Source organism: Podarcis filfolensis (assembly GCF_964270895.1).
Source record: "Podarcis filfolensis genome assembly, chromosome: 1".
Classification (NCBI taxonomy): domain Eukaryota; kingdom Metazoa; phylum Chordata; class Lepidosauria; order Squamata; family Lacertidae; genus Podarcis; species Podarcis filfolensis.
The window spans coordinates 113290224-113306835 of NC_139604.1; the positions used below are offsets into that span (position 1 = coordinate 113290224).

Genomic DNA, 16612 nt, shown 5'->3' on the forward strand with positions numbered 1-16612 from the left:
TTTAGAGAAGTGCAAAATCAGAAAGGTAATTGTATCCCACCTGCGTATCAGTGCAGGAGGTGCAAACAATTCAAAGTGCTGGTGCTGACCTTTAAAGCCCTAAACGGCCTCAGCCCGGTATACCTGAAGGAGCGTCTCCACCCCCGTCATTCAGCCCGGACACTGAGGTCCAGCTCCAATGATCTTCTGGCGGTTCCCTCACTGCAAGGTTACAGTAGTGGCTCCTGCCCTGTGGAATGCCTTCCCATCAGATGTCAAGGAAATAAACAACTATCTGACTTTTTGAAGACATCTGAAGGCAACCCTGCTTAGGGAAGTTTTTTTTAATGTTTGATGTTTTATCGTGTTTTTAATATTCTGTTGGGTGTCGCGCAGAGTGGCTGGGAAAACCCAGCCAGATGGGTGGGGTAATTAATAATAATAATAATAATAATAATAATAATAATAATAATAATAATAATATCTAGATCAATTCACTTGAAAGTGCAGCCCAAAATGGTTTTCCACCATTCCTACTTCTGCCCAAGATCCTGGAGAGATGCTACCTGCCAGAGTAGGCAGTATAAGGCTTCAATGACAAATAGTCCTATCCGGTGTAAGACCTACTTTCTGTACTTCTGTTCTTCTTGCTTTTTCTTCCCTTCCCATAATATTAGCAAAGATCAAGGGATGCAGCTATTTAGGAATCCTCAGAGGTATTAAATATAGAAAACAAACTTCTTTATGTAATAAGGAAAGGAAGACCAGAAGAACATTTCTTCTTCTTCTTCTGGGAATTTACTTTTGTTACGCCTTTAAGGAAATGCTTCACTAATATTCTACTCTATGCATAATTCAGTATATCAAAAAAGTCAGATAAAACAAATTTCACTCCACTTACCAGGTCCAAAGTGCCAAATGATAGCAAATGCAAGTGAGTGCATTTAAACGTGCTCGGGGAAATCTTTCAGACCAAAGCTAAGGGAAATGCTTAGAACCAATTTTCCCCTGCAAGTTTCTGCATTTGAAAAATCTCTACCCAGCTCAAAACAACATAAATACAGGTCCAGTCTCTGTACTGTAAGAATCGTTTCTGGAATGGCTTTGCAAATTATTCCTGTGAAATATTTTAAAACACACATTTCAATGTTTTCATTATCGCTAATAAGAGACTGGAAGCACTGTCATTTTAATTGCTCTCCCACTGTTCTGAAACAACGCCTAGAAAAATACAGCTACACATCGGCTTTTCTTTTCTTTTTTGAACTTGGACACCTTTTCATAAGCACTGTGGGTGTAACTCATGGGTAGGCAAAGTAAGGCCCGGGGGCCGGATTCGGCCCAATCGCCTTCTAAATCCGCGGGAATCAGCATGTTTTTAACATGAGTAGAATGTGTCCTTTTATTTAAAATGCATCTCTGCGTTATTTGTGGGGCATAGGAATTCATTCATTTCCCCTCCAAAAAAAATATATTCGGCCCCCACAAGGTCTGAGTAACAGTGGACCGGCACCCTGCTGAAAAAGTTTGCTGGTCTCTGGTGTAACTCAATGCTGTGCTCTTCCAGTCGTTCCCTCTGCACAAGCCTTTCAGCCTGCCAGACAGAACAACCCCCCTCTCCTTCCCACTGTGTGTTGTTCTGGGATTCTCCCAACCTAGCAGAGCCAATCTGGGAGATGGGCGGGGGGGGGGGGGGAGAGGAGAGATGGGACAGTCCCATTGCGCAAGTGTAAGTCCTTGCACAAGGCTTCCTCTGATGGGGCTAGTTAGGTGAACCCCACCCTGGGAACTTAAATGCTTTATCATTTTAGAAAGCCTCTTACATGCTACTGGAGCAGATCACAGCACATGCAAATCATCAACAGCATTGCATTACAGCAATAACAATTAGAAATTTTAATATTGGATTGTTTCATTACTTCATGGAACAAAGGCTCACGGCAGGTAAAAATTCTGAAGCTCCAAAAATAGTTCTAAGGTAGGAAAAACTTCTGCATGATGTTCCAAAAAATGGTGGGACCTGCCAAGAAAACACTTCTGAAGATGTTCATGCTATTCTAACTCGACAAGCAGGTGACTGGGAGGCGGGGGAGATTCAAGCTACCACCTTTTGGCAATTTTAAAGAGAGAGAAAGAACAGCCAAGACCATGCCACTGGCTGGAGGACTCCAACTTTTTAAGCTAATACACTGCAGCCCACTTAAAGCATCTCTCAACAAAACAGGCATAATATCCAAATAGCGTTAACACAAACCAGAAAGTATGGATTTTGTTCTCCACTCTTCTTTCACTCATATGCGCACTGGCACAGTTTAAGAGTTGCGTTCCTACATTTTATCATCCCAATTTATATTTCAGCAATACTGTTGCAATTCATAGTAACGGATTAAAAAATAATCATTATCATAAACGAAAAGCTTACTTTTCTCCAGAGTACACCCGTGGTCTTCTGCTAAGCGCATAACTCTTAGTATTTGCACCTTTCCATAGGGGATCATTCAGGGGTGACTCGTGAGGAGGGTCGTCCAGTGGATTCCAGTAACTTTGTTCACACATGCCTCGTAGCAAGATTTCAGCTAGCTGCCTTGCTATTGTCTGTCAACAAGGAAAAGTAATTTCCCGGAAGTTAAGGGTGTACAAAAAAAGGGTGTACGAAGAAAAGACTGCAGCAGTAGGGACGTAAGTAGAACTGTGTAAAATTATGCTTAGGAGCACGAAGCAAAACAAGCAATTACAACACGTAACTTCGGTACAGCAACGGAATGTGCCATCAACATATTGCATTTTGCTCAACGTGTTCTATACCATCTTACAATAGTACTCAAAGCAGTTAACATAAGATGTCACTGTAATACGTATTAGAATGAAACTGGCTAACAAAAACAAAGTTCTTAACAGAATCAACCGAGGTTTAAAAGAGCAGCTGATGAAAGGTAGATCATTCTCTGAGTGTGGATCCTTACACAGCTAAGAGGTCACTCTACATGTGGGCAGAGATGGTGCCAGGTTTGAGGAAGGCCCCAAAGACAGTGCATTCCATCCTCTGGCCACTCCATCCTTTTCCCACCTTACCTTTTTAAACTTTCCCGCGTTTGAGTCCGTAGTGGTGGCCCAGAACTTCTCACTCTGTGCCTGGCTAGCTAGCTGGGTGAGCAAAGCTCGCAAGTGAAGCAAGACTGATGGATGGCACATTGTGAAGCGCTGCGCTGACCAGATCCTTGAGGATCCATGCGTTTCCTAACTCCCACAGGGGGAGAGCGGCAGCAAGTTCAGCCAATGAGATGTCAGCTTTGGAGTTGTGGGGCTCCTGAGGCCATCTGAGTAGCAAGGGGACAGGCCAAGCCTCCTCATCCCACCCACTTCATGCTCTCATTTGCCTCACAACCCCAAAGGTGGAATCTCATTGGCTGAGCTCACACCACTTCTGCCATGGGCTCATAAATTTTAAAAATCAAAATGGGAGATATCTAACACCTCTGGGGCATGTCCAGGGCTGTTCAGGAGCTCCTGGGGTGTGTGGGACCCCAGAGTTGTGCCCAGAAGTCCATCCATAGTAGTCCCACTATCAACAGGCGTAGGACAACCTCAAGATTACAAGAAATACCAAAAAAACAAAAACAAAAAACCCCCCAAAAACTTAGCAGGAACACTCCCCTCCCGGCAAAAAGCAGGCCACTGAGAATTCACAGAGGCTATGAATGGTTATGCTCCACTTCTAGTTTTGGAGGCACTTGGCTGGATTCAGCTACCCTGTTCCAATAGTGGAAGCCACTGCAAGGACTTCCACTAGCACAACAGGGCTTTCTTCCTCCCCACCTCTCCCCAAATCTTCTTTGGAGGGTCAAGAGATCCCCCAGAACGGCACACACAGAAGGAGAAGAGGGGAGATTGTTCCGTCAGGCAAGCAGAAACGCTTGCACTGACGGAATGATCTCCGTAGTCAGGGGTCGGCAAACTAAGGTCCGTGGGCCAGATCTGGCCCAATTGCCCTCTGGATCCGGCCCACAAACGGTTCTGCAATCGCCGCTTGGATAGGCGCGATCGCCATTTCCCCCCTCTTTTTTTGGGCACCATTTTTTGCAATTTCCCCCCTCCCTCCCTGCAGCGGTATCTCCTCCCTCCTCCCTCCCTCTTCCTGGCTTCTCCCTGCCCTGCAGAGGAAGGGGACTGGGCTTTGATAGGAAGCCTCACCACCCGCCCGCCTCTCCCCATGGCCGCGCTGTGGGCTGGAGCTTGGCACGCCTGCTGGCCACACACCTGGGAAAGCTGGCCTGAAAAGGAGAGGCGCCACCACCACCGCTGGCTCCCAACTGCAGGCAGAGCAGCGGAGGAGGTAGACCAGGGGAGAGAAGGGGAGAGAGAGAAGCCCCCTCCGCCATGTGTGCGCTCCCGCACGTGCAGTCTGGCCCCATCACTAGGTCTGGGGGACGGTGAACCAGCCCCCTCCAAAAAAAAGTTTGTTGACCCCTGTCCTTGGTGCTATGAAGAATTCCATCCAGTATGGGAATTGCAGGTGTGTGGGGAGTGTTACTGCATCCAGGTCCTACTTGTGGACCTCCCATAGGCACCTGGTTGGCCAATGTAAGAACAGGATGCTGAACTACATGGGTCATTGGCCTAACCTAGAAAGGTTTTTCATATGTCTTTATGTAACGTTCAATGCGCATGAAAGGGTGGCTGTTGGGAGGGCCCAGAAAGTCAGGTGGTGAGAGTGAAGGAATGGCGTGGCTAGAAACATGAACAGAAGCACTTCACACTGCATGGTTATTTAATTTAACAAAATTTATGTACCACCTGAATGTAAATGGAGCCTCTTAACAGCTTATAAATGCAGGTCCCACTTGTCAAAATTCTAATAAATAGCAAATGCTGGTCAAAGTTCTTCTCTGAACTGTTAACTTTTATTATAAGCTTGTACAGGCATGCATGTTAACCAGCAATTGTAACATAATAATATTTTTATCTGCTGGTTACAGCAAGGGTCATTGCACTGCAGTACATCAAATATTACTACAGTGCATTCTTATGAAAATTCCCACTTTTCAAAAAAAGCCCCACTTTTCAATGTGTTCAATAGGGACTTACTCCCAAGCAGGAATGTATAAAACTGCAGACTATAATAATCACTAATTATCAATTTCTAACAATCTGTAGTTAATTGTAGTTATGAAAACTTACCATGCGTAAATTTTGTGTAGTTCTCGTTTCAACAGCTCGTAGGATCTCTCTAAATCTACCGACTCCTCTTGTCAAATTCCTGTATGTATACACAGAATTCCACAGAAATAGTATTTCCAGCTAATACGTTAACATTTAATACTTTATAAGGAAGCATCAGTCCCATCCCCCCAATGCCCGCCCAGTTTCTAAAGTTGATTTATCCACTTTTGTAAAGATCAAGTAACTTTTTACTCTGGATCACAAAAAATACTATTTCCTCAAATCCAAAACATAACATATATGTTTCAGAGAAGGCAAAAAACACCAAAACAAGAAAGGCCAAATGGTTTGTTGACATTTGAGCTTTCACAGTCTGCACTCCAGATATGCCCAGACTGCAATTAATTTGTCACTGGACAGCAAAGCAACGTTTGTTATCTTGATGCTGTTGCAGCTATTTTTCTAGAAGAATCCAGAATATAAATCTGGGCTGAACAAAAATCCCTCCCATCCCTCAGAAATGTAAAGCAACCATAACGCTGAGATGGAAAATTAAAGAACTGGATGGCATATCTTTAATATACACTTGTTCTGAAAACAACTTTACAACCAACTTTAATTTTCAGCAGTACAGGGTTTACAGGAGAGGTAGCAAGTTGAGCAGAAGGGTACCACAAAATTTAATTCACTATTCTTTCTTAAAATGAGAATGAACCTCTTGTCATTTTTTTCTCTCATAAAAAATGCATTCCCATTACTGCTAAATAAACGGAAATAAATGAGGGACAGAATGAGCGCAAGAAGTGCATGTCTCAACCATATAAAAATAGCCTTTTCTCCAAGGTCAAATAAATCTGAGCAACAGTAACATGAAATTAAACAGCAGGATTGACAGCAGACTTGGACACTGGACTTTGCAGTAAAGCTGCAGTACACAACTGCAAGTTCGGCTTGTCAGAATGTGAAGACTTCTGCAGTGCTCCGAACGATTCACAACAATCCATAAATGGAAGCTGTACATGACAGAATATCCTGTACCCACCCCTGCTAATTTACAAACCGTTTCCCCTTTCAAACAAAGCATTTCCCCCTTCTAACACACACAATCCCATATCAGTTTTAAAAAGGAAGTTTAGTTCCTCCTTTATTGCAATGCATCATCATGCTAAATATTATATATTCATTATTATGGGCTTCGTAGCAGACTCAGCTCAGCACCAGCACTAGAATCCAGAAGATGTCATCATATATCACCAAAATTATCCATGAAGTTCATATGGAGGATTGTTCTATGCCTATTTTATGCCCCCCAGCTAACTGATGTCTACAATATTCCCATATCACAAAAATACTCATAGCTGCCTTTCCCTGCTTATGGAAAGTTCTTAATACTTGCAACCATGTTCATATCCATTTACTTGGAAGTTAAGCCCTACTTTGTTCCATACAACTTGCTTCCAAATAAATGTGCACGGAATTGCAGCCTTCAATTAACCAATCATGCAAAGTATCCTTGCATGCGTACAGAGCCCAAAAACTGGCTTCATGTTTTTGTGGGTCTTGAGGATCACATCACCATTTGCCCCACCCAGAGTTAGAAACTGAGATATGAAAGCTAGGAGCTAAATGGCACCTTGAACCTAGGTTATGGGCGCAACAACCGAATGTCTAGGTGTGCTTCTTTTACAACAAGAATACAAAGCTGAAAATGAATGAACTGCAGCTAAAATCTTACATTCATTTTTCGCATGGTCTAGTCCTCATCGGAAGACTGCAAAAAGCAAAGCCATGCTTCCCCTGCCTGCTCCACTAATATTCTTAAGAGACCCTCTTCTTCAGTTTTCAGAGAGTGGCTGGAAGTGGGGAGGCAGAAAAAGGTCCTCCTTTCCATCCACTCTGCAGTTTTAATCTGAAATCTTAGGCGCAGTACTGTGTGCCCAGAGCTCAGAAACTGCTCACACTAATGAAATTCCCTGTCGCAAAACGCACCTGGAACAATGGGAGTTTCAAACGCTCGCCCCACCTTCCCCCTTCCTTTTACAGAAGCTGCAGCTTTTGTTGATTCTCCTCGTTGCCTCACTGGCATCAATAAGGAAGTGGATGCTAGATGCACACCCTCCATTCTTCTCCTCATTGGATAATAGATGATCATCCTAGAAGCTCCTATATCAACATCACATTGTGCTCTTGTTAGCCCCATAGCAAGTTAAGCTCTGCTACCTCCAGGTACCTCTTCGTAAAAATGACCTAAGATGACCTCTAGTAAAGCAGAGGCTTCTGGGACGTTTTCCTGCTTCTCAGCAGGATGTTCCAGGAGAGAACACAATTAATTCTCTTACACTCCCTTTATCACTAGGCTTAAAAGGAGGAAAATTTCCCTTTGGAAAACGGCCCAAGAGTTTTGGGGGCAAGTGGAAGGGATGCCTTATATATCAACATAAATAAAGATGTAACTTAACACTGCAATTTCTCTGAATTACACGAGAGAAGAAAAGCAGGAGAAAAAGAAAATGCTATTGACACAAATAGAAGATCTGAGAGAAGAAATTGTACTTCCTAGAGTTATCAAGAAACAAACTAATTATGCAAATTCCCTATGCTAATTCTAATGTTTGTGCAAAACTTGAAAATTCAGACACTCTCGCATTATAAAGATGGCTATCTTGATTACGCAAACCAGGCAGATATCAAAATGGTGCAGTTTCGTAATTCAGGGGAGGAAATGCAGACTTTTGCATCAGTTAATGGTCCAGCACACCAACTCCATTTGGCTGAGACAATTACACTCCAGCATAATAAATACTGATTTACACTGTGCCAGGGCACCTGTGACCCAGGCAGTGCACTGATGCAAGATTAAAATGCATCACAAGTTAGTTAATCAGCACTTTTGCCAGGATAAAAACAATAATTTTGCAGTGCAGTGCACTTTGGCGTGGCGTCAGGGCTTACGATATTTTCTTCTGCAGTGTCTCTGAATTGCTTCATTAAACTTCCTAGTGCAGAGTAGCATAATATCTGCAGATCATCAGACCAAAATACTTCTACACTTAACAATAGAAATAAAACAGTGAAATTAACCTGCTAAGCATCTTCTCACCTACACTGTCTCTTGCTGTCTGTTCTAACTTCCTGTCTGAGCTTTTGGGCACTGTTTATGGAAAGGGAACAGAAAACCAAGGGGTTCAAAAGAACCGAAAACCAAAGCAGAAGTACGGAGATAGTAGTCGCCAAATCCAGTTTTACAAAACATTAGTCATTTCATCCCAGGCAATAGCTAAACTAGCAGTGTATGAGCAATATGGAAAATTCAATACTGCCATCTAAACAAAAGTGGTCTCTAAAGTAAGCTGTCCCCCATTCTGAAGGTTAGTTTCTTATCTTAGATCCAAACTTATAATAATAATAGATGGCTGTGTGTGTGTATGCGATAGTTGCAAAATACGGGCTTATATATCTTCTTGAATGCTAAACAAAATAAAAATTTAAAAGCACCCAAACCAAAAGTGCAGCTTCTAGTTTCCTACTGTTCTTATAAAGGATCGATCCTAGCTCTGTAGCAGAGCTGTGCATGTCTCAGATTCAATCCCAGGTATCTCCAGGTAAAAAGGATAACGTATTAGGTAGGCGAGCCATGACGCTAAGGGGCTGGTCAAAGGCAGCTTTCTATGTTCCTAATGGCTTGCAAAAAATCTTTCTTATTTCAGCTGGGACTCCCTACACGATCCATGCAAACAAATATTGTTGGTGCTGGAAAAGATGCTTGGATGAAGGGCGGAATAATAATAAATAATAATAATAATAATAATAATAATAATAATAATAATAATAGATGGTTCCAATATTACCTCAGTGAGATAGGACTCAATATCACCTTCCTGTGCTACTCTGCTACGTCACAGGTTCCTGGTCACGTGGAAGGTATAGCTTCTTTCAGAACCATAACTGGCCCATCTTCTCGGAGGAGCAACATTGGCAAAGACCTGGGGTTTCTGATATTGCCAGAGTGGTGCGGGAAGGAGACACCTTGTAGTACTATCCATGCTGCTGAGATAAAAGGCCCTATTTGGAAAGGGGCGCCATGGTACCAACTCTGCAGCTGCTTCTACCCTGACAACCAACAACTCCTGGCCACTCTCTCTCAAGCTGCTTTGGGATTGGACGGAGGGTTATATGCCAGTTTGGGGCGCATCTAGGCTCCATATCACTATGGGAGCAAAGAGGGAACAAAAGGGTTTTGGTGATGAAGAACTAATGCAACTACTTTACTATGTAAGATGTACTATCAATTTTTGAAAAGGTTTAAATATGAATCAGCATGCCACAAAAGGGATTGTTCTGTGAGAGTACTTTATTCAAATGGACAGCCATAGTGGCTATTGAAACAGAGCTTATTGTTAAAAAAATAATAATTCTGAAAACTAGTATACAGGAACAAACATTCTCTAATTTAGAAGGGACTTCTGGAATCAAACATTTGGCTTCAGGACATCAATGTACCCTAAACTGCATCCCTATCCTGCGCTATCATCCCACACAGCCGGTATTTTTAGATATTTTGGATTTTAGGATTTTAGGAAGAGTAGACTTCATTTTAAATGCACCCTGGCAACGGAAATGGAGGGTAGCTATAATTGTATTCTAAAGAGTCGCATCACACTGGCCTGGTTCGCCTGTCACATTAAACCACTGTTCAAAACAATGTTTTAATGTGAATAAGAAATATGCACTCTGCTCAAAAGTTCTGTGACGCTCGTTCCCAATTCATGTTGCTGCCATGCCATGAATGAAGCAAGCCAGAGTCTGGTTTGTTGTACAGTGGTACCTCGGGTTAAGTACTTAATTTGTTCTGGAGGTCCGTACTTAACCTGAAACTGTTCTTAACCTGAAGCACCACTTTAGCTAATAGGGCCTCCCACTGCCGCCGTGCCACCGCCGCACGATTTCTGTTCTCATCCTGAAGCAAAGTTCTTAACCCGAGGTACTATTTCTGGGTTAGTGGAGTCTGTAACCTGAAGCACCTGTAACCTGAAGCGTATGTAACCCGAGGTACCACTGTACTGTCTAAACCCAGGTTCACGATTTGTTTCTCCCAAACAACACACAAGCAGTTAGCAAAGAACAAACCTTGGTTGCGACTCTTCGTTTATTTGGGAAAACAAACCACAAGCCTGTTTGGATGGCATGACATGCCAGTATCTGGCTTGTTTCATTTGTAGCAAAGCAGGAACAGCAGGATAAGGGAGGAACACTATGGGAACTTTTGAGTAGTTTGCACCAGCGCATTGTTCATTCAAATTAAAACATAGGCTGTTTTAAACCATGGTTTAACATGGGCTGCTGTCGCATGGTTCTTCTCGTGATAATACAATTTCTGTTCCTTACACAAAGCTTGCAAAAAGCACAGTCACAAATGTACTACTGTAACAACTGGGACAAAGGTCATTTTAAGAGGTTTTTAGTACAGGAATTTTCAGGAAATCTGGTTCACCAGATAAACTCCCTGCTAATAGAGTTTCCATTTAAAAGGAAGCTGTGAATCAGTTCGCATGTTTTCATGCTCACTTACTGCCAGGTTCCACAACTTCTAATGAAAAGTGGCCCACTCTGCTTACGTAGGACCCTAGAAACAAGAATGTGAAAGTGGGAGTTTAAACTTTAAAGAAAGGATTTATAACCCCATGAGTTTAGAAGTTCAGAAATGCCTCCAAGGTTATCATCTATACAAATGTACATCCTTCATGATGAAGCAAAATTCAATATTGCACAGGGCTTCCTCTAAGGGGACTTATTAGCTGGATCCCACCCAAAGCCATCTAGCAGTTTCACAAATATACAGCTTTTGTTTTCAAAATCACCAAAGGGTCCTGATATGCTCACCTTGCTTAGCACAACAAGCCCCTCAGCAAGGTGAGTGTCTATACTTTCTCCTGTATATGACGAGCCTCCACCCTCTCATGAGTTTGGACCTGGCGAGGCAGGCAGAGATCACCAGGAAGTCATTCTGACTCTGAAGGAACACCCAGGACTTCTAAAGCTCTGCTCTGAGCCTCCACTATTCCTCCAGGCTTGGAATCACAAGCAGGCCAGGGGGTTACCCCTGCCAGTTTGGTGGAGAGCCAGTGTGGTGTAGTGGTTAAGAGCAGTAGACTCGTAATCTGGGGAACCGGGTTCGCGTCCCCACTCCTCCACATGCAGCTGCTGGGTGACCTTGGGCCAGTGACACTTCTTTGAAGTCTCTCAGCCCCACTGAGAGTGGGGTGTTTGTTGTGGGGGAGGAAGGGAAAGGAGAATGTTAGCCGCTTTGAGACTCCTTAAAGGGAGTGAAAGGCGGGATATCAAATCCAAACTCTTCTTCTTCTTCTTCTTCTTCTTCTTCTTCTTCTTCTTCTTCTTCTTCTTCTTCTTCTGCCTCCAAAGCCGGGGAAAGGGATCGTGGCAACCAACAACAATCTAAATCTGGGGAAGTCCTGACCAGAGGGCATTTTTATACACCATTGAGATGGACTTGTAATCTGCCAATGGCTCAGTGGACATTGGAAAAGGAGCAGCTGCTCCTCGCAGCTAAATGGGTGGATCTGGATATACAGCACAGCATTATGTGGACTGCGCATGAGCAGCCTGTCTTTTTGTTTTAAGAGGAAAGAAAAGGGGGATGAAAAAGTCACAGTGCAATGCGCATACAGCATGCAAGGAATTATGAACTCCCGCAACATGCCTCTAATCCAGGAGGCTCCTTGACCTGAGAAAGTAGCAACTGATCAACCTCTGGGCTGGACTGATATGGCAGAAAGTAGTATACAGTGGTACCTCGGGTTACAGACGCTTCAGGTTACAGACTCCGCTAACCCAGAAATAGTACCTCGGGTTAAGAACTTTGCTTCAGGATGAGAACAGAAATTGTGCTCCGGTGGCGCAGCAGCAGCGGGAGGCCCCATTAGCTAAAGTGGTACTTCAGGTTAAGAACAGTTTCAGGTTAAGAACGGACCTCTGGAACGAATTAAGTTCTTAACCCGAGGTACCACTGTACTCAGCAAAACATTACAGTGCGTGTTTGTGTTGGGTGCAGTGGTGGAACCTAAACCTTAGATTTGGTCAACAACTTCATTTTAAAGAAAAACCACCACCTGCTTGTCCAGATGTCTGATTGTTCCAAATACTTCACCTCACATAAAGATATCTACAAATGCTTCCCCGTTTTTCCATACTGCAAACTTCCTGAAAATTGTCTACAGTCATGTATACAAAAGGAATTGGCGTAGCAGGGTAATTCTCCCCTTGGATTGGACATTTAACCTTGTAACCTCATTAGTCCGGTTTGCCAATTCTGCCCTCGATTGCGTGAAACGCCCTTTCCACCCAGTCAATGGAAACATGCATTTGCCATCCATTTTACGTGTTTTTGTTTTAAAGAGAGGGAAATGGTGTGAACTAGCTAGATCTCCTCTTGAAAGGAAAACAAACTGTTGTGTTTCCTTTCTAGGGCTGGTTTAGGATTTCTCTGCAATGGGGGCACATAACTGACAGAGAAGGGGCAGGGAACCTTCTTTTTCAGCCAAGGACCACATTTCCTTGTGAGCAACCTTCACGGGAGGCGGGGGGCACGTTTCAGCAGTGCGCAAGACCACAGGTAAAAATGGGCAGAGTATGGATGCCACTGTTCCCTTTCTAGAGCAGGCTACAGTCGCGACTCACAAAAGTCAGAGCTTTCTACACATAAACCATTTCTCCAAGCAAGAGGCATTATTCAAGGACACATTCAATCCCATTAAAAGCAGTGTCTCCTTTTCCATCTTTCAAATGCTTGTAAACTCTCTCTCTCTTCATAAATTTACCCTTGTCTAAAATAGTTTAATTCTACAGCCTAGCCCTACGCACCGACCACATTGTCTCATATCACAGAGATTGAGTTCCTTGAGAAGTAATTTTGCCCCCCCCCCCAGAATCACTTGAGCCTAAGTGCTTTTGGAGAGCCTCTTTGAAAAGTAGGGTGATGGCAGCTCTGATGCCTTTGTAAGCTAAAGTGAGACCCTGAGAAGACTTCGGCACCTCAAACAAAGCAGTGCCTTTCAAACTTGGAAGCTTCTAAGTTGGAAAAGCAGCAGCAATGGCACACAGGGGAGATGCAAGTAGGCAATCAGAGCAATGGGCTGAGCGCCACTTCTAGCCTTAATCTGTATTAATTACAAAAGAGTCAGAAAGCTTTCACCAAAATTGCAAAGATTTACTACCTTGCCATTTACAAACAAAAAACAAAAACAAAAAACAGCCTGCAACCTCTTATTGGCAGCTGATTAGCTGGAAAAAGGAAACAAGATTGCTCTATGTAGTACTGTCATGGACTTGCCACTCTATTACAGGCTATATGGTGGGGCATTAACATTTAAATTAAAAATACTTAAATTGGTGTTTAGGGCATTTTACAAACTTCAATAAAAATATATAAGCACTCAAAATGCAATTCCACAGCGAAAACCACAGTGAATACAGAACAGACAAAAGTGAGTATAGGAAGAAATGATGTGCTGAATTGGAATTAACCAGTCCCCTAAAAACACTAGGAAAACAGAAGTGCCTTCGGACATTTTTCAAAAGGTTAGAATGAAGGAGCAAGTTCAAAAGGGCCAAGACAGGTCTGGTACAGCAGTGTTCCCCAACCTTGGGCCTCCAGCTGTTTTTGGACTACAACTCCCATCATCCCTCACTAGCAAGACCAGTGGTCAAGGATGATGGGAATTGTAGTCCAAAAACAGCTGGAGGCCCAAGGTTGGGGAACACTGTGGTACAGGGTCCATGCCATCTGCAGCTCTAATAGCTTGCAAACTGGGAACCAGCCATAGTACACTTGCTTCTTTTCCTTTCCTCCTCCCGTCTCTGGAGTAATATCCTCCCTCCCTCTCCAGCATTAAACATTGCTTCACAGTGGCTCAGTTCATGCTTAGCCAAACCATAGCTTAACATGAACATGTAAGTGTGTGGGTTCCTGAAGAAGTGATAGTGATTGCTACACTCATCCCCTGGTGCTGATGTGCTGCCAGGGGTTAAGCCAAGATTTCGTTAGCAGGCCATCCAAACCGAGCTCATGGTTTGACTCCTCCTGGCAACCATGGCTGTCACATGCAAACCAGGTCACTGCATGTATACCAACATAAATTCTGGTTAACGCAAACCAGGATTCCCCATAAATCATGGACTGAAACAAGTTCAAAATAAGTTTGCAAACCAAGGTTGTAAAGGATCACACTTTGAGATAACCATAATTTTCAACAGTAAAATGACAGGGAATGTTGGGAAACAAAGAGAGAGAGGTGTCACTTGTGATGATAGAAGTGCAAATCACCCTGTGAAATCTTTAGAGGGAGGAACAGCAATCTGTTCACCATGTAACTAGAGCTATTGTCTACCATCTACCCTTACTGTAGGAGCTGCCACATAGCTAGCAGTCTCAAGACGGAGGCTACTGGTTTGCAACCATTCTACTTGAAATAAAACAGAAGATCTTGCTTTTTAAATAACACCATTGCTATTGCTTAAAGCATATCTTGTTTCTTCACAGCCTTTAGAGAGAACCCCAAATCAAGTCCATAGTGTCAGTCAATAAAAGACTTTTATAATCCAAATGACCCTGCACAACAGCAATTTAACAAATTTGCAGGTTCAAACTATTAACCACACAAAAATGTGGAAGTCATTCTAACACTGAGCATAAACTTGGTTAAAAAAGTTAGAAATTAATGAAAGGAAATTCTGTTGTTGTTCACTTGACTTTATAGCAGAAATGCTTCATTCTGCATTTAAAAAATACAGTGTGGAACTTCATTGTGAAACATCTAGGCTTTATAGTATAGAAATTTCTCATTGGTATTCCATTCCAAAATCAGCTTCAGACAACACTGAGAATGCATGACATGGTACAAGCAGCTTTAGGAGATGCAAAACAATATCCCTAACAGGTTATCTTCCCTGAATGTCTAAGGAGATGTTCTATTCCCTTTGATCCAGACGTATTTTTCTGTTCACTGCAGTTCTAATGAAAGCGTTATCCATAAAGGCAAGGGAAAACTGATTTACTACCCCTGTTAATAAACCAGCCTAAAAGTTGCAGGGAGTCAGTCCAGGTATATAAAGTCATACCCAAGGATATAAAGCAAAGGGTGATGCGATCAGAGCAATGAGAAAGAATGATGATCGTTGCAGAAAGAGATTCCAAGTTAATTAAAAGAGAAAGGCAAGGAAGGGGGTAAACGCCAGTGAAGAGTAGCTTGCAAAAGATAAAACAATATGGCTCTCATTCTCCCCTTGAGCCAATTAATACAAGCTGGGCTATGCCTGAATGCTGAAGTTGTTGATAAATTGTCACTCATGTGAATGTGACTGCAAAGAGTAGATTTGCACACTTGGTTATCAGCATGGTGATAAATGAGTCTGAATTCAGTATAGAGAGATAGACATGATATTCTTCTGGCCTCACGTACATTACCTCTACATGGAAGGATCCCTGTAGGGCTCAACAGAGCTCCCATTTCCTCTCTCACTGGTAAATGAACAAGAAGCAAACTAGGAAATGGAAGGTTGTGGGTGACTCTCATTTGCCCAATCCAGGCTTCCCTTTCTAGGGGGTGGATATTATGATGAGCAGAGTTGCGAGGCGCATATAGATTTCTTGTTTTCTGGATTGGTATATTACTCCCATGTGTATCCAGCAGAAAGGAGACAAACAGGGTTCTACTGAGTCCTGTGGAAATCCAAAACTATGACATCCCTTCCATTAAACTGTAAAACTGACCTAGCTCTGACTTGGTGCCAAGCACTGGGTCTTCAGATGACTAACTAGATATTCTATTTGAGGAGCAGGTGGGGTATTCGAGAACCAGTGCTGAGGATCACCTTGATAGGTCTTCTTCTGGAAGACCAGCTGAAGACCCCTTGGAACTGTCAGAGGGACACGTTGGGCCACCCAGTTGTCCCCAAGAATGCCGAAAGGCCAGGGCTAGGCCCAAGAACAACATAGCATAAAGATAGGGACCAAGATTTGTCATGACACTTGTGAGGAGTCTACTCATGAGTAAACAATCCTTGGGTTGGTATGGGTATGGTCTAGGAGGCCACAGTATATAAGGTCTCGCTCTTGAGTTTGCCAGTTGCTGGAAACAACATAGGCCTCTGGTTCCTTTTTCTCCATTCTAGTTACCTGCCTTACTGGGGTATTCAACCTGTGATATATCAATGTGACACTGACCTCTTGACTGTTATCTGATCTTGCTGCTGGATCACATTGTGGACTTACAACTGATTCTCCATGCCAGATCTTGAACCCTGCTCTCTTGGGAAAGTGCTTTGATAAAAGGCTTTTACCACTTTGGTCTGAGGGTCGGAGCAAGACAACTGGATAAGCAACCAGAAAAAGTTGCTTATTATGAATAACTCTGTTCATAGTCGAAACAAAATAAATTAAAATAAATAAATAAATAAA

General features: G+C 43.0%; 1 protein-coding gene across 3 annotated transcripts in view; it reads right to left on the reverse strand.

Moving 5' to 3' along the window:
• The window catches only part of TTC7B (tetratricopeptide repeat domain 7B), a 101516-nt gene that overhangs the window by 56612 nt on the left and 28292 nt on the right, over nucleotides 1-16612 (reverse strand). For all 3 annotated transcript variants that reach the window (XM_083612069.1, XM_083612068.1, XM_083612067.1), the window contains exons 6-7: nucleotides 5158-5236; nucleotides 2402-2574 (exon numbers count right to left, since the gene is read on the reverse strand). In XM_083612069.1, coding sequence (XP_083468195.1) covers nucleotides 2402-2574; nucleotides 5158-5236 — 252 coding nt within the window. The remainder of the gene's footprint in view (nucleotides 1-2401; nucleotides 2575-5157; nucleotides 5237-16612) is intronic.